This window comes from Poecilia latipinna, unplaced genomic scaffold, assembly GCF_001443285.1.
Source record: "Poecilia latipinna isolate Pla-1442-1.1 unplaced genomic scaffold, P_latipinna-1.0 Scaffold672, whole genome shotgun sequence".
Taxonomy (NCBI): domain Eukaryota; kingdom Metazoa; phylum Chordata; class Actinopteri; order Cyprinodontiformes; family Poeciliidae; genus Poecilia; species Poecilia latipinna.
Genome location: NW_015113288.1, coordinates 202808 through 228922, shown reverse-complemented (window position 1 = coordinate 228922; position 26115 = coordinate 202808). Strand labels below are relative to the sequence as shown.

The 26115-nt window shown below is 38.3% G+C and overlaps 3 protein-coding genes across 17 annotated transcripts in view; all 3 read right to left on the bottom strand.

Annotated features, from left to right (window-relative positions):
- Positions 1 to 7897, bottom strand: part of ank2a (ankyrin 2a, neuronal) — a 65373-nt gene extending 57476 nt beyond the window's left edge. For 9 of the 15 annotated variants that reach the window (XM_015044358.1, XM_015044364.1, XM_015044365.1 and 6 more), the window contains exon 1: positions 7207 to 7895. In XM_015044358.1, the coding sequence (XP_014899844.1) occupies positions 7207 to 7344 (138 nt within the window). In that variant the 5' untranslated portion in view covers positions 7345 to 7895. Of the gene's footprint in view, positions 1 to 7206 lie in introns of all 15 variants that reach the window. The other 6 variants (XM_015044362.1, XM_015044363.1, XM_015044371.1 and 3 more) reach the window with 4 other exon arrangements.
- Positions 7898 to 9135: 1238 nt separating this feature from the next.
- hpf1 (histone PARylation factor 1) lies at positions 9136 to 13297 on the bottom strand. The gene is made up of 8 exons (XM_015044357.1): positions 13236 to 13297; positions 11799 to 11982; positions 10885 to 11071; positions 10656 to 10754; positions 10384 to 10537; positions 9915 to 10002; positions 9654 to 9826; positions 9136 to 9463 (listed from the first exon to the last, which is right to left on the bottom strand). Exons 1-8 carry the CDS (start codon positions 13272 to 13274, stop codon positions 9329 to 9331), a joined length of 1059 nt encoding a protein of 352 aa, XP_014899843.1. The 5' UTR covers positions 13275 to 13297; the 3' UTR covers positions 9136 to 9328.
- Positions 13298 to 14122: 825 nt separating this feature from the next.
- pde5aa (phosphodiesterase 5A, cGMP-specific, a) lies at positions 14123 to 25537 on the bottom strand. Its single transcript, XM_015044356.1, has 20 exons — positions 25189 to 25537; positions 23477 to 24071; positions 21304 to 21387; positions 21133 to 21210; positions 20952 to 21041; positions 20715 to 20870; positions 20513 to 20580; positions 20265 to 20413; positions 19893 to 20068; positions 19614 to 19664; positions 19249 to 19395; positions 19012 to 19140; positions 18301 to 18395; positions 16724 to 16811; positions 16474 to 16574; positions 16298 to 16375; positions 16136 to 16199; positions 15974 to 16048; positions 15566 to 15649; positions 14123 to 14938 (listed from the first exon to the last, which is right to left on the bottom strand). Exons 1-20 carry the CDS (start codon positions 25440 to 25442, stop codon positions 14738 to 14740), a joined length of 2763 nt encoding a protein of 920 aa, XP_014899842.1. The 5' UTR covers positions 25443 to 25537; the 3' UTR covers positions 14123 to 14737.
- Positions 25538 to 26115: the final 578 nt, after the last annotated feature.

The window sequence follows — 26115 nt, the reverse complement described above, 5'->3', positions numbered from 1 at the left end:
ATGTACTTGAATGCACTATAAAAGTGCAATTGTCACTAAATCCTCTCTCTGGCCAGAGGGACTCGCCGTGACAGCTGATCGTGCAGCAGCCATTGAGTTGTTGCATCCCAAATGAGGTGCAGCGTTTGTTTTGGACTGGTTAAATGCCACAAAAAGCTGGATTTGGAATGAGCTGATTTTTTCCCCCCCAGTACATGTGATGTTACATCCACACTGACCTTTTTTCAGGTCAGAAATTTAGCTAGCTAAATATCTTATTGTTGTTAATATAGTGCATACGTTGAAATAAAGTTTTAATTCGGTTCACTATGTTTTCTCCATTCCAGAGCCATGTTTCCACATACAAGAGTTTGTTGACGGCTGAGTCCTGGGTTTCTTTTGGTGACACTTTTTAAAAGCGTACTTTACATTGAGAATGACATTGTTCACATTGACATTCTGCTTATGTTCAAGTATAAAAAAACCCCCATTATTTTACATGTGTGTACCAAATCGACAGGGCTGGACTGGATATCAAAAAGAAAATCAGCTTTTTAAGTGCTATAACTGAGCTGCATCTTTCTCATTCACTGTGATTTAGGAAAAATACAGCTAAGAAATGTGCAAAGACCTAAAAGGTGGTAACCAAATGTGAACACAAACAGGTGCCGTGTAATCTCAGTATGTGCTAAGCTAACTACTTAAGCTAGCTAACATTAGTCATTTGAAATCAGATGGATATTTCATCTTATATGAGGTGAGCATTAAAGCATCCTAAATTTGTGACCCTGTTTCCAACAAGGATTTCTAAACATTTTTGCGTGACTGGTAAAAGCCTAAACAATCTACTCTCATTACTGCTTAAGTGCTGTGTTATTGACAAAATGGCACATTAACAGATGGGCTACCAGCAATTGTACCATCTAACCCTAAACCAAAAGGTCTTTTTTGATTTTCAGTATGTGACGGTGATGCTCAGATAAAAGATGATTTTTTTTTTAAGAGTCACATCTTTACCGAGGCACCCAGCACTTCATGACTCTTCAAAAGATGCTCCGTCTATCATTAAAGTGAGCCAGGAAGAGACTGTCAGTTTAAAAGTAGGCCAGACCAGCCAGATAAGCAGTACCATAGTGACCAAAAGGAAGAGTCGGGACACTGTTTGTATCCAAACATAGATCTGCTGATGCACTATTTGTAGATCTGGAATTGGGCCACGAATGCTAGTGCTTTTTTTTAGTCTTATCACCATTACACACCTCATGTGTGTGTTTACATGGGATGTAAACACACACATGAAACTCCAGAAAACACCATGTGACTGTTGCATGAAGATTGCATCAGGGCATGCTTTCAGAGCCAAATATGGTTATTTACAGAATATGTTAGTGTTTTGTTTTAGCTTTGTCTGCAGCGGTATATTAACTAAAGACATGTGATAATAGCAGCAACAACTTGGGTAAACTAATAATCAGCACAATGTTTTTTTGGCATGCACTCAACAACCACTTAATTACATCCACCTTTTTATTTTCTTGTTAACACAGTGAATCCACCAAACATATAGCAGCAACTGTATTTAGGAGCAAAACTGTGGTGAAAATCACTTGATGAAGCTGCAACTGTTTGGGGACGGGATAGGAGTGAGGTAACTTTAAACTTCACATGGTTGTTTGCAGTGAGAATAGAAAGACTTAATGTTGTCGAGTTAAGTATTTGCTTATTTATACCAAGTCATATTGTTAAAATTGACCAACATTATCAGATATCAAGAGTTTTCCAAATACCATGCAACAAACTGATTTGTTGACCATGATAACTTCACTGTACACCAGAGGCTTCCATAGCAACAAGACCTCAAACAAACAGACCTGAAACATCTTTGGGATCTGACGGAGTTCCACATAATGGATGTGCAGCAACCAGGTGACATGTTAATATGGACTAAAATCAGATGTAAAAACTCAGACTAGTGAATCTCTGGGACTTTTCTGCTTTCAAGAAATGTACATGAAATGTACGGAGGACTATTTGTAAGATGTAGAAAATATGAAGAAATTAAAACCGAAACTAAATGGATACACTGGTCATGTCTGAATGCGGACATTGCTGCACCATAGCAAAGTCTTACAGGAAGCAATTATGATGCATTTGGTATAAACATCTGCAGATGCAGAGGTGGGGGGGTGGAGAAGGGTTGGGCAATTGCGGTTCCTTGCAGGTGTCTATGTAAGCATTTATAACCAGGAAAGTGCTCTAAGAGCTGCATTAATCTGATGTGTAATACAGTGTATGATGCTGGACGATGGTTAAAGATGAGCTCTTTCAAACTGCACCTGAAGATGCAGCCTACAGTCCAACATTTCTATTAGGCACTATGCAGGAAGACAGATGCAGTCCAATGTGGGGGTGTATTGATGTAGTTGTCCATAAGTAATGCAATGAAGGCCATGACTCCATTAGTACTCCCTTCCTGCACAGCCCCATCCTACCACTCCCAGTGGAAAAAGACGGTCAGGCAGATAAGCAGGCAGATACAGAAAAAATAGAAAATTTTACAGACAGGGAGGCAGAAAAAAGAGGGGGATGAAAATGTCAAAGGTTGCAGCGTAAGCCGACCCACTGGCGCGCCGGGACTTCTATGTTGAGGCGGATACATTGCAGGGAAACTGGAGATGGTTAGGAATGATGGCCGAGACGACAAGGAGAAATCTGGGGTAAAGTGTCACATGTTTGGGAAGTGAGAGAACATCTACAGCTCTGGTGGAGAAAAGATGAATGGTACAATGGCCAGAAATAGTAGAGGGAATGTAGTGCAAGATGAGCTGCGACCACAGGGGTAGTTAGTTCTCAATGAGCATGTTGTCACATTCACACAGGGGAAGTGATGAATCATAACACATTTGTTTAGATAGGGCAGAGCAGATAAAATAGTTGTTCACCAGAACATAAAAACTGAAGAAATCCCAGTAATTTAGATTCAGAGATGTGGATACATTCAGATAGAAAGAGGCTATTTTTCTCCAATACCACACTGGAAACAGGCAGTATTTTTAGACCTGCGAGTATGATCCTCATATCACGTGTTTCTTTGTCGTTTTCTGTTTTTTCTCACCTATGCTGGAGCTGTTTTAGCTGCAGCAGACATCCTGTCAACATTATGCTTTAATGAAATCTCTATTTTAGTATCTTTCCATTTTCTGTTAGAGAATCTTCGCATGCTGGCCTGCACTGCAAAAACAAATCTAATCATGCCTCACCTAATTCAGTCAAAACCAAAATGCTAAAGCTAAAGAATATTTTAATTGGAGTTTCTTTTAAAAAAATACTTGGTTCAAATTCAAGACGTGACAATGTGAATTTAAAGGTGTTGCTGAACAATTTTCTGAAGAAAATGTGAACATCTCTCGCATGGTCACCAATGCCTGATGAGACCATCTTTTCTTAAAAAGAGAAGAAAAGATTTTGAATTGCAACAATGGAGGACATTGAGCCAAAAATGCACACCTCTTTACGCTGAGAGTGGGTAAACTGTACACAGTCAACGACAGCAAGTACGGTTTTGGTGAACCTCCTCTCATCTGCAGCTTGCCCAGACGCAGTGGTTTGCAAATATATTCACACCCCTGAGAGTTTTTCACGTTTTGTCTCTTTATAACCATAAAATATGAGCATATTATTTTGTAATTTTATGTCAATGACCAATACAAAGGAATTGCACTGATCCTTTGTATTGGAATGGCAGAATACAGTTGATTTTAGCGATCCCCTGAAACAATGTCTCTCTTTCTCAATGTCACATGCTGTTTTTATTTTTATTTTAATTTAATTATGTAAAGCACTTTGAAATGCCTTGCTGCTGAAATGTGCTATACAAATAAAATTTGATTGATTGATTGATTGATTGATTGATTGATTGATTGATTGATTGATTGATTGATTGATTGATTGATTGATTGATTGATTGAATACTATTTGCTGTAATTACATGTAGAGGTTTTTGAGGGCATGTGTCCACCAGGTTTGAATTTCTGGAGAACTACATTTTTGAATTTTGTTTCTCTGGCTGTGTATTTAGGGTAAATGTCAGGAAGGTGAACTTTCACCCCAGTTTCAAGTCTCTAGCACAGGGGTGGGAAACTCTAGGCCTAGAGGGCCGGTGCCCTGCAACTTTTAGATGGATCTCTAATTCAACACACCCGAATTAGAGTCGAAGAATGAGGTCATTAGCAGGAGTCTGTAGAACTTGACTGCTCTTAGGAGGTGATTCAGCTATTTCATTGAAGTGTGTTGGACCAGGGAGACATCCAAGAGTTGCAGGACACCGGCCCTCGAGGACCGGGATAGCCCACCCCTGCGTTACCTACATAGCTAGTGGGAAACTACAAATGGGAAGCATACAACTAATAAGTATTCTATTGGTAGACTCTCCCACACGAGTTGTGAATCTCCGCTGCTCCTCCAGAGTTACCAGATCAGACAGTTTAGGTGATCCGTCATGCCTGGGCAGATGTGCAGTTGTGTAATGCTCTTTATATTTCTGACCAATTTCCTGCCACATTGCAATATGCTATTTTCTGTTAGTTCAACACATACGACACATTAAAGTTTGACCATTATGTGGTCATGCGACCACCACATATGGTGGTTGTATACAGTTCTTTTAATGCATGTAATCTGTCCACATATTAAGCCCAGTTTTCATGCTCTAATGAAACATAGCATCAGCTGCCAAAATTGGATTTTCACCTGAAAAGAATCAAATTCCTCAAGACTCTACTGTCCCAAATAAAATCTGCAGGCAAACCGGGTAATATCAACACAATCTAAATCATGCAAAGGAGGAAATCCCAAATAAAAGTTAATAGAGGGAGAACAAATTTATCTGTATGTAAGATAGAGAGAAAAAAGACTAATTTGATCTTAGTGTTTTTGATTAACCTAAGATTTCTAGAAAGTTATCTAAATATTTCACTACATGTTCCTATATGTTACATGGTTACATGGCAGACTCAGCTTATGACCTACTTTATTCCAAGCATCACCATTCCAAGCTGCAAACCAAGATGTTTTACTGTTTTGACATTTTTACTTTGTTTGACTCCTTTAATGTATTCAACCTCCAGAGATGCTCTTCTACTTTACATCAACGTAAAAAAGCAACTTTGGATAAAGGATTTCATATGTTGAGTTAGTTTCTTTTACTAAGAAAGAAATAAGAACTAAATGCCCCAGTTGCCGCCTCCCAGGTGTTCACCAGAACACCTGTCTGGGTAGAGATGACTATGCTTTTTCCTTTCTGATATTGCAATCCATCAATGTGTCCGATCTCAAGAACCCCACCCTGTAATGAGAGCCAAAAATGTGTGTCTGTGTGTGTAGCACTAGAGTCCATTACTGAAATCATATTAGCTTCAGAGAGTGCACTGAGGGAGGAAGCAAACCTTCACCATCTCTCCTGGCTCACATTCACCAGCCAAACATGCAGATTACACAATCACGAGTGGATGAGAACTAGACATGGTCCAATAGAATCTTTCTGTACCCCAACCCTTGGGGAGAATTACATTTTTACTGGACTTACAAATGTGCAAACAAAAACATGCACTTACCGGCCATTCTATTAGGTATGCCTGTTCAAATGATTGACATAGCAACTCAGCCAATCTCACGGCAGCAGATCAAGTGTCTGAAGGAGGTGAAGACAACTTGCTGAAGTTCAAACTGAGCAAGGGCTCATATAAACCGGATAATAACAGATTGGAAAAATGTTGACTGGACAGATTACACTTGGTTTCAGCTGCAACATTCAGATGTTGCAACAAGCGGGTGTAAACACCAAGAGAAAATGGATGCATCATCCTTTGGTCAATGTTTCTGACTGGTGGTTTTAGTGGATAGTATTGGTAAGGTTTTCTTGGCACACTTTGCTTTCATTTGTGCCATAATAATTGATGCCTAATGGAAAGATCTCCATTTAAGTTATTTTTTGACTGAAATCTGACCTTTACTATAAATGAATGTATGAATCCATTACTTGCTAACCTATGACATGGGTTTTTGTTTTGACAATGATCATTAAACATTCAGCAAAAGCAAAGCTGTTCAGTTCTTGAGCCGACACGTTTATCCATACGGTAGTTTTGATTTGGGAAATATGGTTGATTGACCAGGGAAGAAAACCTTGGGTTCAGCTGAGGACTTTTTATGAAGGCATTTTTTTTCTGGTTAAAATGTTATCTTTCAGTTTTTTTTCCCAAAACCAAACAAGTTATCTATTGTTTATTTACATGTCCTGCTGGTGGGGAGTAGTGTCGCCCACCAGTATTCTGTACAATGTAAGCATTGAAAGAAAATGACTGTACACCAGCTTCTGATTTGGTGCTTCAGTAAAGCACTATTACACTTCTTATAAAGCAATTGGGGTTACATCAGATCAACTATGGCACTAAATCTGAAATACTTAGACTGATTGTTTTACACTGCACAAATAGCATGAAAAATGCAATTTGAGCTTTATGAAACTTTTATTCTATTTGCAAAACCAATTGGTATTTTCAGAGCTTTTTTGCATTACGACCACCTTGGATTTCTGGCTGGGGCGTAGAAGGTGCCCCTTCTGGCAGCGAGCAAGAACCACCCTTGGGCAAACACACAGAAATATACACACAAATAATGTACCATGCCGAAACAGACTGAGCATCCCAACAAGGACAGAGGGCAACATGTAAACAAAAATTGTATAAAATTATTCCTGGTCAGTCCCCAGATAGGATTAACCTGGAATATGCTTTATGAAGACAAAAAAGTAAATAACCCAAATTCTGACTATCCGGATAAGTGACAAGTGTGAGATAACTATATATTTACAGTAAAGCCACGGTTTGAACACAATTAAACAAAGCTAATTTAAAAAAAAAAGACTTTTGCAGATGATTATTTCCACGGCTTTAAACTACAGCCTATTTTAATTTGTTTAAACATCACTTAAGCAGCTCAATTTAAGTATTTTGTGAAAACAAATTACGTTTTCTACAAATAAAGAAATCTGACGTTTTATTAGCAGCTAATTACATGTAGCAAAGTGAGTTCGAGGATGATCATGGTGTTTTCTCACACGGCAACGCCTTGGAGAGCCCTGCCTAAGCGCAGAGCATCAGCAGGGATGTTTACACGGCTGACTGGGCCGGTCAGTGCGGAGAGAGCAGACTACAGACAGACACCCACCTGCCGTATGCGGTTCTGGTGCAGCGGCAGTGGAGGTCCACCCTCCGGGGACGTGTTGCTCGAGGAGGCCCGTTTGGAGTCTCGGTCGGAGCCGCAGCCGCCGCCCCCGGAGCGACTTCCTTCAGGGCTGCTTGACATTCCGTCTTGGGCTGACTGCCAGTAAAAAAAAATATCGGTGCGGTCAGTGAGGGTCTTTATGCCGGTGCAAGGTGGATGTGTGCGGGCCTCAGCATGCACGGAGCTCGGCGGGGCCCCGCGTCATTCTGCGTCGTCAGTGAGAGTCTGTGATGACAAAATGTGAAGAAAAAAAAAACAAACAAATGAAGCGATTGCTCTAGACTGAGAGCAAGGAGAGCGCTCTCTCTGCGCAGGGATGCTCCCGGTGTGCAGCTGGAGTCTGCGCATGTACGTGTGTGCGCGCGGGAACGCGCTTCCTTCTGATGCGCTTTCCCGAAACTCCGCAGGATCCGTGCTGCCTTCCAAGACAATCGGACATTTCATTAACGCCCTTCGATTGACAAGGAACCTGGAATTTTTATGTAGTTAACTTTCTTCTATTTGGCCTATTTGCTTGAAACTAATGTTTGTACACAAATTAGAGCTTTGTATATCGTAAAAAATTGGATTTATAATAATAATAAATCATTAACAGCTGCTTAAATTGAGCAAGATGGCATCCTTATTTTAGCGTGTGTTTGTATTTTCTCTATTCAGGTGTTATACGTGCACTTACTGTGCAGTGAAGTTTGTAATTGTACGAGTTCACTTTTCAAACTGTAACTGGAGTTGGACTTGCTTAGCCTGTGCCATCTTAGCATCTTTCAACCTCCAACTGGGCCTGGAATTCTTCACTAAACTACATATTTAATGAAGGTTGACAAGATCAATACCAAGATCTTGAAAGCATAGGAAAAAAAAGCGCCTTCAAGGGGGCATGAAGTCATTTAAAACGATCATGATAAGAAAATCTTTAAAGTGGAGTTGGTACATAAAATCTAATAGCGAGAATTTTATTTAATCTTTTAGTTCTTAATGGATAGATCTGATGTGTAAAGCAAAAAAGCAAAAAAATGTTGAAAATGGTTGTAACAACTTCATCTTTCCGTTTTTAAGTTAACTAGAATTTAGTATGCCATAACTCGTGGGTCATTTCATGTTTAATTTATAAAGTTTTTGAGAATATTAAACTGAAAACCGCACAATTATAAACAATATCCTTTGTAACAAGCTTGTTTTCAGATATTTTCCATTAAACAATGAACTTGCAGTCTAGTTTTTATTAAAACCTTTTCTTTACTGCAGCCATAAATAGTTTTATTCAATCGTGGTGGATTGTGAAGTTGGGCTACATGAGGAACCCTCGATTTTTCCACTTGGAACTTCAACTTTTAAATATTTCTTTTTGAACAGAACATTTCATAATAAAGCATAAAAATGTACTGATGTACCAGTGATTGGTTGCGTTCTACAAAATGTGATTTTTTTTTTTCTAGCCCAATAAATGCATGAAAACTCAACTGCCACTTTTGGTGGTAAAAGGTATGTTTTCATGCATAGATTGAGAACAAACTTACTTGAATTCAAAATCACTACAGTAAAATCAGCCGCACATTTGTTCTTTTATGGGTGAAGTTTATTATTGCTGTTTGAAATAAAGTTTAAAATTTTGACAGTCTGTGCACCAAAGCAAAAAGTAAACCCATTAACATAATACTGATTGCTGTAAAGAACAGGGAGATCTGTTGAGATTATGGGACACTATGGCATCTGCAGTCAGTAATTTTATGGCAGATATCATGATGCTCATTTTAGCTGTAGCCACTGACAACACTGTCTTCCGTTTCTATTACAATGTATTAAAATAAAATTTCCCTACCCAACATAGACCAATTAGATGAAGTATTCACCAAGCGAGCACCAAGAGACAACATCTAAAAATATAAAGACTTTATTACACATGTAAATTTAACAATATATCACTGAAATGATTCCATAAACGACAGCAGCAAGAGAATCACTAAAAAGCATTAACCATGACAAACACCAGTAATCAAATGTACATGGCAGGAAAGCTTATAAGAACCAGAATGAGAACTTCTAATGGACTGCTGAGTCTTTTATTTTATTGTGCAGAGAGTTGGTCCAAGTTGTCATGGCTGCGACTGCTCAGATGGCTCTCCAAAATTTCCCCAAACAAATTCCTTTTCAGCAAGCTGTAGGCCATTGGTAGAAGTTGCTTGACAACCTTATGAAAGTACTGGAGGAAAAAAGATGAACAAGATTAACAATTGTTTGCACTCCAGGTGTAAAGACTTAGTGGAATTCAAGTATTATCTTGTGTCAGAGACATTTTTTTTCCTATAATGTTACATGAGGTTAACAATTATCTAAACTGTAAGTGAATTATTACTCCAAGGTTGTAATGGGGTTGCTGTTCTTCAACTCACATGCGATCCATAACAAAAAAGGTCAATTCCAAGTTCGTAGCCCATTCCATAGTCGCATTCGTCATTAGCAAACTGAACAAATGTCATCATCTCCTGGATCGGTCCAAAGGCTTTGACACGTTCCTCATCATTCCGAGCTTCTGCAATGGCTTTACAGATTTTCTTGAGACCAGCTAGTAGAAAGATGTGTAAAGAAATACATTTAAAAGTTCACATAAAAAGAATATATCAAAGAAAAAATTTTTTTTAAAAAAAGGTTACCATCTGTTTCTGGTAGTTCTCTGTATCCTACATCATTCTTGTCCACAGGCACAACAATACCAGCACCATGAAAGGTCTTGGTAACAACCTGCAGTATTACAGAGAAGGAGGAGATTAATATCTGAGCTCTATTTTAAAGCAAGCTATGTGAAGGTTGTACACATATTGCTTTTGAAGATTGGAAATAACTATCATTTATTGTTGTGATACTTATTTCCTTACAAGAATTATGAATGAAGGAAAATGACAAACACAAATGAATAAGTGAAAAGAAGCACAGGTAAGGTTTGGAAAGTTTGGAGTAATGAGCCAAAGGAAAAAGAAGAGATGAAAAGGGAAGGAATGAACGAGATCTCAAAGAATGGATAAGAAAAGGTTGATGGATGCAGTACTTAGACAGGAAAAAAGTTTGGAAAAAATAGTCTTCCATACTTTTTAAGACTATGAAGGAACCTGGTTTGAGAATCACCTTTCTGTCCCGCTGCTTCATGCTTTTGGTCTTCTGCTCTAAAGAAAAGCCTAACGTCTCAGCCTGGTCTCTCAGCTTCGACTCCAGGCTTTCCAAAGCCTCTTCTTCTGCTCTTTTACCATTTCTCTCTTTCTTCTTCCTCAGCAAATGCAGGCTAAAGAAGAGATGCAAGAAAAGTATTTCAAAGACAGAATTAAATATGAAAAAGAAACGGTATGAAATCACATTTTTTTCCACAGCTGATTATATGGAGAATAATGTGGTTTACTTACTAAACAGCTGCAAAGATGTTATCTCCCATTTGTGTTATGTTGCAGCCCTTCTTGGCATGATTTTCCCCAACAAACGAAGGCAGAGTGTCTGGGCTATCTCTGATGTTTTGACAGTTGAACAATTAAAATAACTACAACTTATTCTGCTCATAGGTCCAACTTCAGCCAACATATTAATTTCTGCAAAGCTACAAGACTTTATTATGTATATATGCATGTATTATGATACCTGTAGTATCCCATGTGATGCTGGGAATCCTCACTCCCTTTGAGAATTGTCTGAAACTCTGGCGGGTCATAAAAATATCTCCAATGCAGATGAAAGTTGGGCTGAGGATTCTTGGGATTTCTGTTAGCTCCTGCCAGAATGTCGAAAGGGCCGACCAGCTGCAGACCCAGCGTGTCTTTCACGGCACCTAATCGAAAGTGTGTTGAGACAATCAGCGTAAGATCACAGACAGAGAAGCTAAAATAATTTCTAGTTCTGACATTTTTTCAATTTAGACTTGCATACAACATCATACTGATTTCCTCCCCCCTCAAAAAAATATGCTCAGGAATTAGCCTCTTTTCAGATCTTTGTTACGGTTTCAATTGTTTGTTGAGCCTTTCAGCTGATTGCGAGGAGTAAAGAACAGATCTAGATCATGGATTGAAAATATGGGCTGAACAGGGGTCTTTAAAATTATTTTGCTTCTACGTAGTCCAAGTCAGGAGTGTCAAACCCATTTTTGTTTTGGGCCAAATTAATATCATGAATGCTCTTAAAGGGTCAGTTGTTGATTTTGTGTGAATTTCAACAACAATTCTCAAGAAACTGGAAGAACTGATTGATGTAATTTGGCATTAAACAGATAAAAACTGCATTGATTTGATGAATAACATGATATTTAAGCACATTTAATGTTTAGTCTAGAATCAAGACAGCCACATAAAAAGCTATGGCGGGCCAGATTTAGCCCGTGGGCCTTGAGTGGTCTAAGTCAACATAAAATAATGATAGCTATGATAGTACAGCAGTACTATTAGTTCCAAAAACCCTGGAGAGAACAACAGGGCCTCTGACAACATCCAGAGACAACGGAGAAGCAAAACAATGGTTTAGCACAAGTATAAACTATTGCATTTAATCACTGCATATACCACAGGGGTTGTCAGGACTGAGCTCCTTGCAGAAGTCCCAGAAGTGGTAGAGATCCTCTGGCATGTGAAAACCATACAGCTGAGCCAACTCATCACGTTGCTCTGCACCGACTCTTGATGAAAGCATAGCTTTAGGTTCATCAGCTCGGGCTTTCTTCACCTGTCCATTGGCTGAGCACGACTCCTAATGAAGAAGCAGAGAAATCCACAATGACATACGTTCAGTTAAATTAGTTGGATGTGTTTTGTTGCTGTATGGCGTCCAGAACTTTTGAAAACTTTTTCACACTTCAACCACAACATCCAATGAACTTTGGAGGGTTTTTTAGGCAACAGATCAACTTACAGTAGGACAAAATTGGAAAGTTGTTGAAAAAAGCTTGATGACTCTCTCCTTTTACAAAACAAAGAAAATAGAGGTGTGCATTTGAAGAATCTGAAATCAGTTTTTCTTAATATCGGTATTTTTTCCAAAATTGGAAAAATATTTACCAATTAGATTGTTTTTTGTCATTTGTGAATGTTTAGAGTGTAGTGGACTATAGAAGGCTGGCGGTCCTTTTCATTGTGAGCCTCTGCGAGCCCACACATAACCTACTGAACAGGGGTTATTTTGCACATTCTGCCATCTGCACTGTGTTAGGAGTAAACACCTGGTTGGTCTGCATCGTTTCTCTACCTCCAGCCGTCAAAGGCCATTCTAATAATCAGCCTGAATTACATACAAGGTGGACTCTGCTTACTAATTAGGTGACGTTCAAAGACAGCGGGACTCACCGGATTTTAATAAGTATCAACACGAACGTGTTCTATACGTAAAACCACTCATTATTTCCTTCCACTTTATTATTACTTGCCACTTTGGTTCGTCGTTCACACACAAAAAAATCTAACAAAATACCAGACACTACAGTTTTAACTCTGTAGCCTCTCTCTGTGCTCAGAGTAGTAAACTGTGATATACCCGATATGTGAACTTCTTAGGAAGAGTTGAGGGAAGCCTATGAACACGTATTAATTCAATTATGTAAAAGTTTTAGCTCGTAACAGACCATTTGTAGTCTTTGATAAACAACATTAACCATGGAAACATCCCCCTACCGCAATCCAACAGGCTAACTGACGAGATTTGCTAGTTAAAAAGGGAGGCTATCTAGTAATTATCAACACGAACAAATGTGGAACAGTGTGTGAAGCACCATTAAAATGACGTGACCAGCGCTGCAGCAGCACTGAGCAGGGAAGCTGCTGCCATGTTGGCTCCCACCGCTGATGCTCACTCAGCGCATCACACACTTCTGCCATTTGCGCTTAATAATAGATGCAGTTTCAGTATTTTTGTATTCATAACCAATACGTGTCTTAACCTCGTAAGTCCATCTTCTAAATGGATAGTTAAGATGGCAGTCAAATATGGTTAAATGAGGTTAAAATTACCTGATTTGGTTTGGTTTTTCTTTTTGCGCGCCCTGTCATTTTCTTCCTCTTGTCTCTCTGTCGTCGTCTTCTTCTGCAAATTTACTGAAGCAGCAGCAACCTAAGTTAGGTAAACGTAGCGCCCCCAACAGATTGGATCGGGGAGGTACTTTTTCCTCATAAAATATTGCACTGGGATGGAGGCTTGCAATAACGCCGCCGCAGCAGTGAGCGAATTCATGAACATTTTTTATAATTTTATATATAATTTTATATATTTATAATAATTGTACATATATTTATACATTTATATAAATAAGCACATCTACTAAAATAAAAATAATTAAATGTAGAATATCTCTAAAAAGTCCAATATTTTTTTGTCCGGGATTTGTTTGTGTAGTAACTTGATGCACTGACTCCAGCCTCAGTGCCGTCTTTGTGAAGCTACTACAAATTGTTAAATAGATTTTGTTTGATAATCCTCTCAAGGCTGCAACTCTCCCCATTGCTAGTGCAATGTCTTCTATCACACCTTTTCCTTCTGTTAATTTTTTTGTGAATACGCTTTGGTACAAAATAGCAAAGATCTTTCATAATTTACCCTCATTGTGGAGGGTGTCAATGACTGTCTTCTAGACATCTATAAAGTTAGCAGTCTTCCCTATGATTATAATATCACCAATACCTAATATATATACATTAAAATGCTTTGTTGAAATTAATGTTATGTAAAACTCAAATTCTAATTATAAAAATGATAAAAGTGACCACAAATCAGAATTTTACTTTCTAAAATAGGAGACAAAACATTGGTAGCTTTTTTCTCGACATCCTTATGTTTTGAAGAGTTTGCTATGTTTGTAGATAACGCTTTGCAAACTGATTAATGACACTCTCTCACCAGCTTCAGTTTGCATCTCTACAAGGTCTTCTGATTTTATTCTGGGATTGATTTGAACATTTCACACCAAAACACATTTGTGTCTGGGACAAAGAAACTGTCTCACTCCAAAACAGTATGGTGGCTGCAAATTCGTATGGTGTTTATTCTTACATAAAGTTGTTTGACCACAATAATGTGACAGCTTGAGCCGATGGAAATTGTACCAAAGTTTGAACAAGTCTTCAATTCTGTTCATATCTTGCCCGATTTCTTATTTCTACATAATTTCACACAAGGAAATTAAAATACACCCAGAAGCATTTCCCCCAATTACCTCAAATGTTGTGAATTAACTTTGTCACAGTAATTGTCATCTGGGCTTTCACAATTTTAAAGTTTATCAAAGCACAGACAAACTTGTTAATAAAAAATTCTTCCCCTCATTCTGGCATTAGGCGTGTAGATAGGTTTTGTAATCCCAACTGACTAAACAAAAAAAGCTAGTGCAAACAAAAACAAGTTTATAGATTCCTATAGCTCAAAATTCAGGTGTAGGTAGAGGAATAAAAATAAGCCTACTGGCAATGGGTTCCAGATTCATTTTCAGTTCTGAGGTGCCCGAAAATGCTTCAAAATATCATGTGTTTTGTTCTTTTGCCAATTGTTCAGCTCCTCTTTCTGTCTCTTCCTCTTCAATTCTTTCAGTTTCAAAGTGTAAACTGCAGTTGTCTTCAAGCTTTCCTTCCCGTGTGCCTTCAGCAAGATGCAACCAGTTTTTTCTGTTCTTCTTACAAGCATTCACCAATGGAGAGCAGCTGTCGAATAATTTTGACACAGCCTGAGTTGAACACAGAGAGAGAGAGAGAGGATGGATGAGTAAGCAAAGATTCAATTAGAGTGAAGTAACAAGAGCGTAGAAGATGTTACTTAAATATAGTTCCTCGCAAAAGTTTTCATACTTATTGAACTATTCTACATTTTGTCATGATGCAACCATAATCTTTATCGGAATTTTATGCGATAGACCGACAATGTTTTACAAACCAATTAGCTCAAACTTTGTGACTGGCATGCAAAATGTTTTACGTAAAGGGAAGCTAACGCTACATGTCCCCTAAACATTCAGTCCCCAGAGTAAGACATTACTGTGGCAGCAGCATGCTGCGGGGATGCTTTAGCAGATAAAGGCAGGAAGGCTGACGGGAAGATGGATGGAGCTAGATACAGTATATTCTTGGGGGAAATCTATCAGAGGCTGCATAAAACTTCAGACTAGGCCAGAGGTTTGCCTTCCATCCAAACAACTAAAAAACACACACCCAGAGCTACAATTTCATTAAATTTGCTACTTGGTTTGATCTATTACATCAACTTCTAATAAAATAAATAGAAATTTGTAGTTACAATTTGACCCAAACTAAAAAAAAATGTTTAAAAGCTATGAAAACTTGAGCAAAGCTCAAACCTTGTACAGAGGGAAGCAGATCTCATCGATGTATTCAACCTGCATGTATGGCAGACGGGTGCTGTTTTCTCTGTCCATTACGTCCTGATGAGGAAGAAGTTAAACTAGCATCTAATATGGATGTATTCGTTTAGAATACATCCATATTCTCGGAGAATATGGATGTATTCTAAATGAATACATTCATATTCCATCAGAAAAACAAAATCAAAATACAACAATAAAAATCCTTTTAACTCAGTTTTGTCCAAAGTGCAGTCACCATGTTGTCAGTTTACTATACTATCTCATAAATAACTATTTAATAGATTGTACCACAAAACAATGCAAAAAATTTGTGAAGTTTTGTTAGCAATATCTGTATTACATTGTTACTGTACCATAAACTCCTGATGAAGTGCAACTTACAATAGGTTTGGTTTTAAATTCCTCTCTCTCTTTGTCCCCTTGAGCAAAGAACTCCATGGCAACAAGGTTGGCAATCTGAAAGGAGAAGAAATGAAGGTTAGAGCAAGTAGTAAATCAAAAAGACTGTGTTTGTTTATGTAATCAGAATTTTCTGAGACCTACCCTTTTTTGCTCGGGCCAAGGCTTTGTGATGGCAGATAGATCACTAGCTGTCATCAGCATTGATCTGTCAGGTAAATTAATAACATAAAAGACAACTCTTCACTCTCTGTTGCTATACACATAGTTATAAATGACTCTCAAATGAATTATCTTCACTCTCACCTCAGCAAATCTCTTTGTTTCTCACTCCTCCAGTTCACCCTGCTTTTCTCAGCAAGAGAAAAAAATTCTCCTCTTCTTCTACAAACAGCACAGTAAACAAATTTATGAGGGCTTAGAATTATTATCATGTAAGTGCCAGACCTCTTCCTACTTAGACAACTTTTTTCCAAACATACTGCATGTAGATGTTAAGATTAGTAGCAAGGATTGCCCTTTTGATCATGTGCAGTACAGCTCTATGGTCCTCATCTGATAAGTTGCTGAGGATCTGGCTCCCCTAGAAGAGAATCAGAGAGAGACTAAGAGAGGAAGACAAATAATTTAAAAAGAGACAACTAAAAAAGTTGAAGAAATAATAATAATAATAATAATAATAATAATAATAATAATAATAATAATAATAAAAACAAGGAGATCAGATTTTACGGTGTTATTCAGAATGAAGATGCACAGGTTGTAGTGGTGGTTCTCTAACGAGGAGTGACCGTACAACTGAGCTAAAGGCTGCTGAGACCTACAAGACAGAAAACACAGCGTAAAATGCTTTGCAAAAGTACCCAGACTCTTTAAATGTTTTCACATTTTGTCATGTGATAGACCAACAAAAAGTAGTGCATAATGGTGAAGTGAAGAGAAAGGATACACATTGTTTTGGCAATTCAGTATTGATGGAAGGTGAGATCCTCTGGACCGGTCTTAAATCTTTTGCAGGGTCCAACAAGTTTTCTCAGAAATGCATTTCTTAGCTGAGGCTGAGAAAAAAAAAACTAGGATGCCCATCTCCCTAATTGCTAGTTTTACCACTTTAATTAAAAAAAACTTAATTGAGATGCTTCTTATAGGCGTCAACAAGTGTTTGACATTGGTCTGAGGTCAGCTTATTCTATTCCTCACTTCCAGCTGAGAGATGTTTGAGAAGTTTCTTGCATGTACAGTCTGTTTACCATCTCCCAAAACCTCAATAAAATCAAGACCTGGAGTTCATCTTAGACCATAAATTTCCATTTTATAATTTCGAGCCAGCCTTTTATACATGTTCAGGTATGTTTTCTGTCATTGTCAGGTTGCATGACCAGGTTCAGTCACGCCTTTAATTTTTCTACAGATCTTTCATTTATCTTAAGCGCCATCTGATATGTGGTAGATTTCCATTATGTTGAGCTGACCGAGTCCTGCTGCAGCAAAGCATTCCCATATCATGACACCACCACGTCTATGGTGGCGTCTTCTTCACTGTTGGTATGCAGTTCTTGTTGTGGCATGCTGATTTTAGTTTAGTCTGGCGTCCAATAAGACAGAGAACGTAATTCCAGAAATACTGGTCTTTGGCTACATTCTCTGGATTTCATACAATTGCATATCATTAACAGCAAGCATTAGTGCACTGTACTTGGTCTCATGACAAAATTTTGGAGTTTTTCTATGACTTATTTTAGAATCATGGAGTTTGACACAAGGTGAACATGTACCAGATTGAAAAAACTCTGGCCTAAGCAGCCAGACCAGGGCATGTTGACAGTTGTTTTGTAGACTATCTTCCATGTCTTGGGTTTAGATGAAGGACTGAACAGTCGTCCATAGAAGGTTGAACTTTGGACAATGTTTCTAAGCTTCTAACAACTTGTGTTCCTCGGTCTCCACGATGCTTCTCACTAATGTCCTCGAACAAACTTCATTGGCTGCACAATATCTTATTTATGGCTATCAGGGAACATGGTGATCAATGCAAATGCTCACCACTGCTTTCAGATTTGCATTTAGGATTTAGAATATATAGATTTATGTAGATTTTTTAAATAGGGAAACTTGCAATCACTTCTCTTCCACAATTTTGCTCTAATTTGTGTTGGTCATCATCACATCAAATTCCAGTAAAATATATCCAATTTTGTAGAAATAATATAACAAACAAAATGTGAAAGTGTTTAAGAAGTATTAGTATTTATGACATATAACTGCTTATTTGAAAAATAAATTGAGTTGAATGAAAAAAAAAAGTTCACCTTTCTATGTAGGAGTTGCTAACTCCTCTGTGGTCAATGTCGTGGTTCAGGGTGGCTATCATCAAAGCTAAGATCTCCAGCCGAGAAAAAATTTTCTGAGACACAAAGACATTAAAAGGAAGACCAAAATAATTGAATATAATCAGCTTCATTTTTCTTGTCCCATGTATGAGAAAATATTTTCTTTTTCATGTTTGAGCCAATCTCTGTGTATAGTCTGTATACATTTTGATCAAATCAGATGAGCAAAAACATACATTTTATTTACATCAGACTTACCTCCCCGTAACCCCCCAGAAACTCCCTGCCATTTCCAGCTGTCTATATCTGCTTCTTATTATTGCAAATCAATAATAACTGCATTAAATCTTTGTTTATTGAAGAAATGATCCAAAAATTTTAATATTTAGATGCTCTTCAAACAATAGAAATAAAGTAGAAGAAAAAAAAAATCAGACAAAGCCGCATCTGATATTCACTCAGATTTATGTTCAAAACGGCTATTATTCTTCTGATGGTAAACTCTGACAGTCAAAGTTTACAATTAGTCAAAAGACTGACTGTGGATACAGTGACTGTCATTCAAATGAATAAATCATCTTTTAACTTCATGTGTACACACACTATTGTACATATAAAAATACCCAATCATATACCTAATCATATTTATTAATTTATTAGTCTACAGGTGTGACTCATACATTCACTCACCTGTAGCCGATCTGTTGCCATGAGCATAGCAAACATACTTTGAGCAGTGCTCAGTGCATGGCTCCAGTTGTGATAAGGAACGTGGCTCCTGTAGCCACGTCTCACAGTGAGGACCCATTGACAAAGGCTCTGTACAGGAACGAAAGGTGACTGACAAATTGGTATTATGGCGTAGAGAGAAGGAAATCTGCTTTACAAACTAAGCTTGCTTTAATAGAAACAAAGCAGATCAGATACCTTGTAATCAATGTTGAAGTCCTGCACTAAATTCAGGTCCAGAAACATTCGAACTGTGGCCTGAGTGGTGGCGTCCTCTGGTAGGCCAAAATCAGAGAAATGGAAGTCCAAAATATTCAGTGATTCTGCTGATGGGATTGTGGTCTCCTGCAAAACCAACACCATCATCACCACCACACACAAACAAACAAATGTGCATTTTATTTTTGTAATCAAAAAACATTGCTTAATAGCCAGAGGGGAGTGTTTTTGTTAGGTGTAGGTTTTTTTGATTGTTGTAAATATCATCAGTCAACATGTAGATTATACTTTGAAAGAAAGAAAGGAACAAACAAACAAACAAACAAACAAAAAAGAGAAATCACCTGCAGTGCCTTAATGTCCTCTTGTGCTGCAGTGAGGTGGTAGGCAAGAATCTGCAAGATTAACATTCATATAAGTAAATTTAAACATTTGCAAACAAAGTAAGAAACATGCTCTTCTAATACTCAGAACCACAATTAAAAACATTTTTAAACTCTTATTTCACATCATGAAAAGAGGCAACAATGCCAAAACTACACCCGTGTATGGCATATTTATGACTTAATCTGAGCACATTTACTGTACTCTCCAGGGAAAAGAGTTAGGGATAACCGTCCTACCTCTTCTGTAACCTCTATGCTGGCCCTTCTCACTTCAGTGATCTGGACAGCTTGAGCATACTGCAAGGCCAGGCCACAGTACACAGCCAGATCCTCCAGGAGTCGCTCATCGTATCGATTAAAGGGTTCCAGCTCATTTGAGTCTCTGGTCTGTTTGTTCATGAGCTGGCACACAGCTAAATGACAGAAAAACAGACACTGAGCAACTCAGGATGTTTAATAGTGTTCAGTCTTTAGCAGAAATAAAGACATATATTTTTCTGTCTGTTTTTTGTTCATTTTTTGATCAAACTATACTTCAAACTTTGATCGTCCCTCCATAATCATTTTAAATAAAAGTAAGTGATAAATATATAAAATCAAGAAACTTACCAATAACGTTTTCTGACCTTTCATTTCTCACAGGGCAGCAGACGATACTCCTCTCTGATTCAACAGCGCTCTTTGCCATGTTAACAGTTTTTGTAGCCCTCACTGTTTCACAAGCATGTGACAGATCTATAGCACTGATGTCATGCTCCCTAAAAAATAATATAGACACGTGATTTCTTTTTTAAACAGAAAATCTGAAAATGAAAGATGTTAAATTGTCAACAGGTCTCATTGTCTGTAGGACATACCTTCTGTAGATCTGGCAAGTTGATCCAAACTCTTCACACTCCAAGTGTATCACACATGAGAATATGATCTATGGTAAAAGCCAGAAAGCAGCAGGAAATACAATGTTGTATGATATAAGTTGTATGATATAATACAAACCTGACATGTGGATCTCAAAACCACTAATAAAATGCAAAATATGATGTTAATTAGAAGATCAACCTGATCATCCTTTGTGACTGAGGTTTGGTCACTGGGGATGAAGATAGTGCAGTATTGAGCATGCGTGAAAGGCATGATTGTGGCGGCCATCTTGCTCAACAGCACCTCAAAAGAATGATGCTTCCTTGATAACACCTGTGCCATTTCTATCAGAGCCTAAGAGACACACAGATATACAGCATGCATGAACATTGAGGGGTTTATTACGTGGACACACAATAGATGACATGTTGCTACCTGGCTGCGCTTAGCCTCTTGTCTTGAACTCTCATACAGCTGGATGTTTTCCAGAACCATCCCCAATACATCCATATGATTGGACAGTACCTGAGTAATAAAATTTAATACACAGTTTTTCCCAGGCAGGAATTGATACATATTCTAACAAAGACTGTCATCCACTGGTTCCATTTCTCACCTTTTCATCCATGAAGGTAAAAGCAGGATGGCAATCACAGGCTTTTCTTTTGTTGATCATTACCACCACACCCAACACCTAAGAAACAAATCACATAACTCATTGTTATGCAGTATTGATAGAACTTCAGGTGCAAAATCAATACACAAATAGAACTGTGATGAATGTTACCTCTCGCCTGTGGTTCTTGATAGGAACACTCAAAACCGTCCTAATCTTTAAGCACTGTTTACTGTCTACTTTGAACCTGGGATCCTGCAGAAGTAAACAAATAAAACAAGTCTTACAATATTATTTCCGAGGGTCTCACTTATTTTAAAAAACATATGCATGTAAGACATGTACAGAAAAACTGCATGTGCTAGATATTTGTGTAATTTGGCAACAGAATATATTACTTATTAACCAACCTCCATGCAGAAACATTTTGACAGTATGCAGGCACATTGAGCCTTGCAAAACGATTTGTTCACTTTGAACACTTAACAACCAGAAGCCTTGAGGGATTTAACTTGAATTTTATCTGGGAGGCAAACACAAAGAATCATGCTTTAGGGAGTTGTACAACTTCTCTGTACAGCTCTATATAGAGAAGATGTACATAATCAGTGGGGAGTGGTAAATACTGGGCAAACCCTGAAGTAAACCAGTTACAGGCTGCAGAACACTTAAGATGTTACAAGCTTCTGGCTGTATGCCTTGAACACACAGCCAGAAGCTACAGTTAAAATGGTTTAGATTAAACCATATTCTTCCTCTAGAATAGAACAGTGTCAAAGTGCAAACCTAAATATAATTGAAAACATTTGGCAAAGCTTAAAAATGGATATTCACATATACTCCATCTCATCTGGCTGAGATTGAGCTATTTTGGTAAAAGTAAGCGCAAACAAATATTGACTCAAAAGGAATTAATACAAACGCACACCCTACCTTTCATATTTTATCTAAAACAAAAAAATATGAAAATCATCGATCAATAACTGGAATAGCTGGAATTGCTGGAATACCTTTCCATATCCGTCCTGACTGAGTATTACCTGTGTTCTAACTGTACCAGGAAATAACTCTCATCCCTAATGACATTGGCTGCAAAGACGAGGGCTGGAGAGGGCATCAGCTGTAAGCCTTTTAGTGGCCTCTGCCACCTTTGCTCCTGGTGCAGGTCAGTGCCTGTGCAAATGTCATCAAGTAAATCATGCATTTTACTGCATCACTGCAGGTTTTTGGGAGAAAGGAAGACTCTCCGTTTGGTTCCTAAACCCTCTTCATGTGTAGTTATTACACTGAACTTCAAATGTATGCCAGTAATTTTTATAGTGTTTGGTTTACAGAAAAGGAAAGTACAGCATCTATTTTGTTCACATTTTTATTGGGCACCACTTTAAGTGAATGCTTGGGTGAATAAACCCGGTTAAAGCCAAAAGGTGCCATGCTGAAAGCATAGCATAATTGCTAATTACTTCAGCTTAGCAAACCACTTTATCAGTAGACTAAGTCTAAAAGGATTAAAAGCAGCTACTCCATCTGGGATTTTGTGACTTGCTTCCCACTACCCATGAGACGACCATGTTGTCACACATGTCGCTAAAACCAGAGGACACATGAGGCTAACTCTTTATGATCTCCATAAATAGGGTGAATTCAGATTTTAAGTCTTTCACTCCTAACTTGAAGATTCCACTTTATGTCACACGGAAAACATAACAACACAAACTTCAATAAGATTTTGTGTGATAGATCAACACAAAGTGGTGTATAATTGGGGAGTGTAAGGAAATGATATGCGTTTGTGCACAGTGCATTTGAGTAAATAATTTAAAGAACCACCTTTTGCTGAAAGTTCACCTTCAAAATGTATATTGTATGTTTTTACCATTGTTACATATAAAAAAGTTGAAAGTCTATGAACAGTTAAGCTGATTAATGATTTAGTCAAAGTTTGGACTTTTAACATTCATGGGATCAATAAAGTATTTTTGATCTCATTCCATTGTAGCTCCGGATAAATATTTATGGTCATTGTCGCGGTGGAACAGCTCCATCCATCTTTCCATTACCAGTAATCAGCTTCCAAATCCTTGCTGAAAAAAAAGATCCCAAGCATGACTCTGCCACCACCATGTTTCATAGAGGGGGTGTTGTGTTAAGGGTTACGGTCAGTGATAGTTTTCCACCACACAGTAATTGAAAAAGTAAATATTTTGGTCTCATCTGAAAAACCTGCTTCTTCCACATGTTTTCCTTGTGGTAAGCTGTTATGTTCTCATAGTGCAACATGACCAAATCTGAAAACGTTTAGAGGTTCAGAAACCTTCGCAAGGTACTATGCAAAATAAAATACCTTCTGAGCATCTCTCTGGTTTATTGGCGAACCTGTGGCCAAAACCAGCTCCATGACACCCTGCAGTATTTTCTGATGTGCCTGGCTGCACCCATTTGCTGTCAAGGATATCACTTCCTCTAAATCACTTTCTCCACTGTAGGCCTTTCTCACAAGGGAAAGGGCACCACCCTCAGCAGCCAGCAGCTCCTCAGCATGGTTGAGAGCTCCCTGGCAGAGCTCTGCCACAGATCCCATCCATCTCAGCCCTCCTCCCAGGAGCCCAATCATCCATGGGCAGCCTTCTCCGAGGCCACAGGACACACTCTTTAGATCAACTGTAGGCTGAATATAAGGAGCAAAGGGCAACTTGTTGGAACAAAGACAAATGGGAGGACAGGGAGAAACTGGAGGCCATAAGGAACAATCCGTCTTATCAGGAGCACTGAGGATTGGAGTAACGGGAACAGACGTTGTGTGGTGAGGAGCCATCATTAGTGGGTCATGGAGGTCATGAGAAACTTGGCAGTCACATCTGTCCTTGTGGGAGATGATGTCCAGGTTTCCCATGCTCTTCAGAAACCTTGGTGTCATATCTGCCTGAGGATCACTGATCCTGAAATCGAACACAGTAGACAAAGTAATGATAAACAACCGAGACACAGCTGCTAGTGAACAGTGGCTGATTCAGGAGCTGCACAGAAGGCTGGAGCCTCTTGTGCCGAGCATAGTTTAAGAAATGGGAAAAAGATAACACTGCTGCAATGACGCTGACGGCATGTTAGTGAAATGAATGAATTAATCAATCAATCAATCAAATCAATCAAAATCAATTTGATTAATTGATCATTAATTGATTAACCCTAACAAGGTAGGGTTTCCCCTACTTTGTTAAAAAAGTAGGGGAAATCTACTTTTGATAACAAATAGGGTTTTCCAAATATTACCTTCTGAACAGACATTTCAAAAATAGTATTACAACAGAATATGGCATTTTTCTGGTGCTTTGAGTCATAAACACAAAATAAACACACAAAAACTCTCCTTTTCTATTTTTTTTCCTATTGGCACTATGTATTGGTCGAATGACATAGTTTAATTTTGTTCGGTTTGTATTGAGAAAAAAAAAAAAAAAAGACATGTTCAAGGTTGAAAAAACAAAACAGTCACCTAAAGTCTGAATTCCAAGAGGGATATTTTTTGATTCCTCACATCAATCCTGACCTCAAAAAACCAAAATGGCTGACTTGCAATTAAACATTTTCACAGTTGCAGTCATAATTATTTCCCCTTTTTTCCACAATTCCGACTATGCTAAATTTCTCATTGAATCTCTCCAACACAGTATTATAATGTGTTAACATTAACAGACCCCTTACCAAGTTTGAAAGTATAACAGGGAGAGAAATGCCCAGTTTTTGTTGTTTCTAATAAAAATACAAAACCTTTTCTATAGTCATTAGTAGCGGAATGGGGGTCACTGTGAGTCCGTTTGGAGCAGTAGGAAGAGCTCAAGACTAGCTGAGCCAGAAGAGACACTGGCTGGGAAAACCGTGAGAAACCCAATGTTTTTGAAGAAAAACCGAATTTTGCACCCTTTTCTTTTGAGAAAACGTTCAGCTTTCAACAATAAAGTAAAATCCATATTTTTGCATACGCGTGTGAATGTTAAGGGACATTTTATTTAATATTTTAAAAGTTAACATTTCCACTCAGCCGTCAGAGAAACTTACACTGATGCTCTGCGTGAAAAGTACGCGCTGGTAAAATCCGAGTGGTCATCCAGCCACGCTCCGTCGCTTGATATTTCACCTCCTAATCTCACTTTTCTCGCTTTGGAGCGGGGGCTCCACAGTGGGGAAGAGAGCCATCCTGCGCCTTGAACGGAAAGAGACTGTATCGCTTCTGTCCTGCGGAAAGAACCTTCAGGACCAGCAACTTCGGAAGCCGGCAGAGAAGCACCGGGAGCCCCGCTGTCAGGCTCCATGGACTCCTTCGCTTCAGAGTTTCTCCCACATGAAAGAGAAGCAAATGGGAAACACCGGGTAAACTAGGTGATAAGATTAATGACGTGTCAGGACAGGGTGATCTCTGCAAGTAATCCCCTGACCTTAATTTAACCGGTCTGGCCCCAAAGGTTTTAGATACTTGGAGCTGATTTAAACCTCAGCGCAGAAAAAAAATTAATTGATTTAGAGCTGATGGCTTTGCTTCAATAGGAAGGAAGGAATAGGAAGGAACAGGCTTTTAATCTTCTGCTAGCTAAAGCTAAATGCAATGCCAATATAACCCTTCCCTTGAGCTGTGACCCAAAATAACATTTGTTGCAGCACATCATGATCACCAATAAAAACAACTACAAAAATTAGATTGAAAACATAAAAGAAAGTACAATTTTCACATGCTAAGCATGTCCTCATGCACAAAATCTGATCTTTGTACTAAAAAAAACAACACTTATCAAACCACGATTTAAAACACCAGTCACAGACTAAGATAAGGCTGAGGTATAGCTAGGTATATATTTTTATGTATTTATTTTTTGTAGGAGTCTGGTGTTCCCTGTACAATGTTTCATTCTCCATTAAGAGATGCTTGTCTTGTCAGAAATCAGCTCCTATAATGAAAGCATTATACATCTAAAATCATCGGGAGTATGG

Bases quoted from the DNA above. Each gene is read 5' to 3' on its own strand.
- hpf1 (XM_015044357.1), bottom strand. From the start codon at position 13,274: ATGACAGGGCGCGCAAAAAGAAAAACCAAACCAAATCAG. The intron at 11,983-13,235 runs GTAATTTTAACC...CTTCTTCATTAG, and splicing joins GAAAAACCAAACCAAATCAG to GAGTCGTGCTCAGCCAATGG. The intron at 10,003-10,383 runs GTGATTCTCAAA...GTAATACTGCAG, and splicing joins TGAAGCAGCGGGACAGAAAG to GTTGTTACCAAGACCTTTCA.
- pde5aa (XM_015044356.1), bottom strand. From the start codon at position 25,442: ATGGAGCCTGACAGCGGGGCTCCCGGTGCTTCTCTGCCGGCTTCCGAA. The intron at 19,141-19,248 runs GTATCTGATCTG...GTTCCTGTACAG, and splicing joins ACTTCAACATTGATTACAAG to AGCCTTTGTCAATGGGTCCT. The intron at 16,575-16,723 runs GTAAAATCTGAT...ATTCTCTTCTAG, and splicing joins TCTTCATTCTGAATAACACC to GGGAGCCAGATCCTCAGCAA.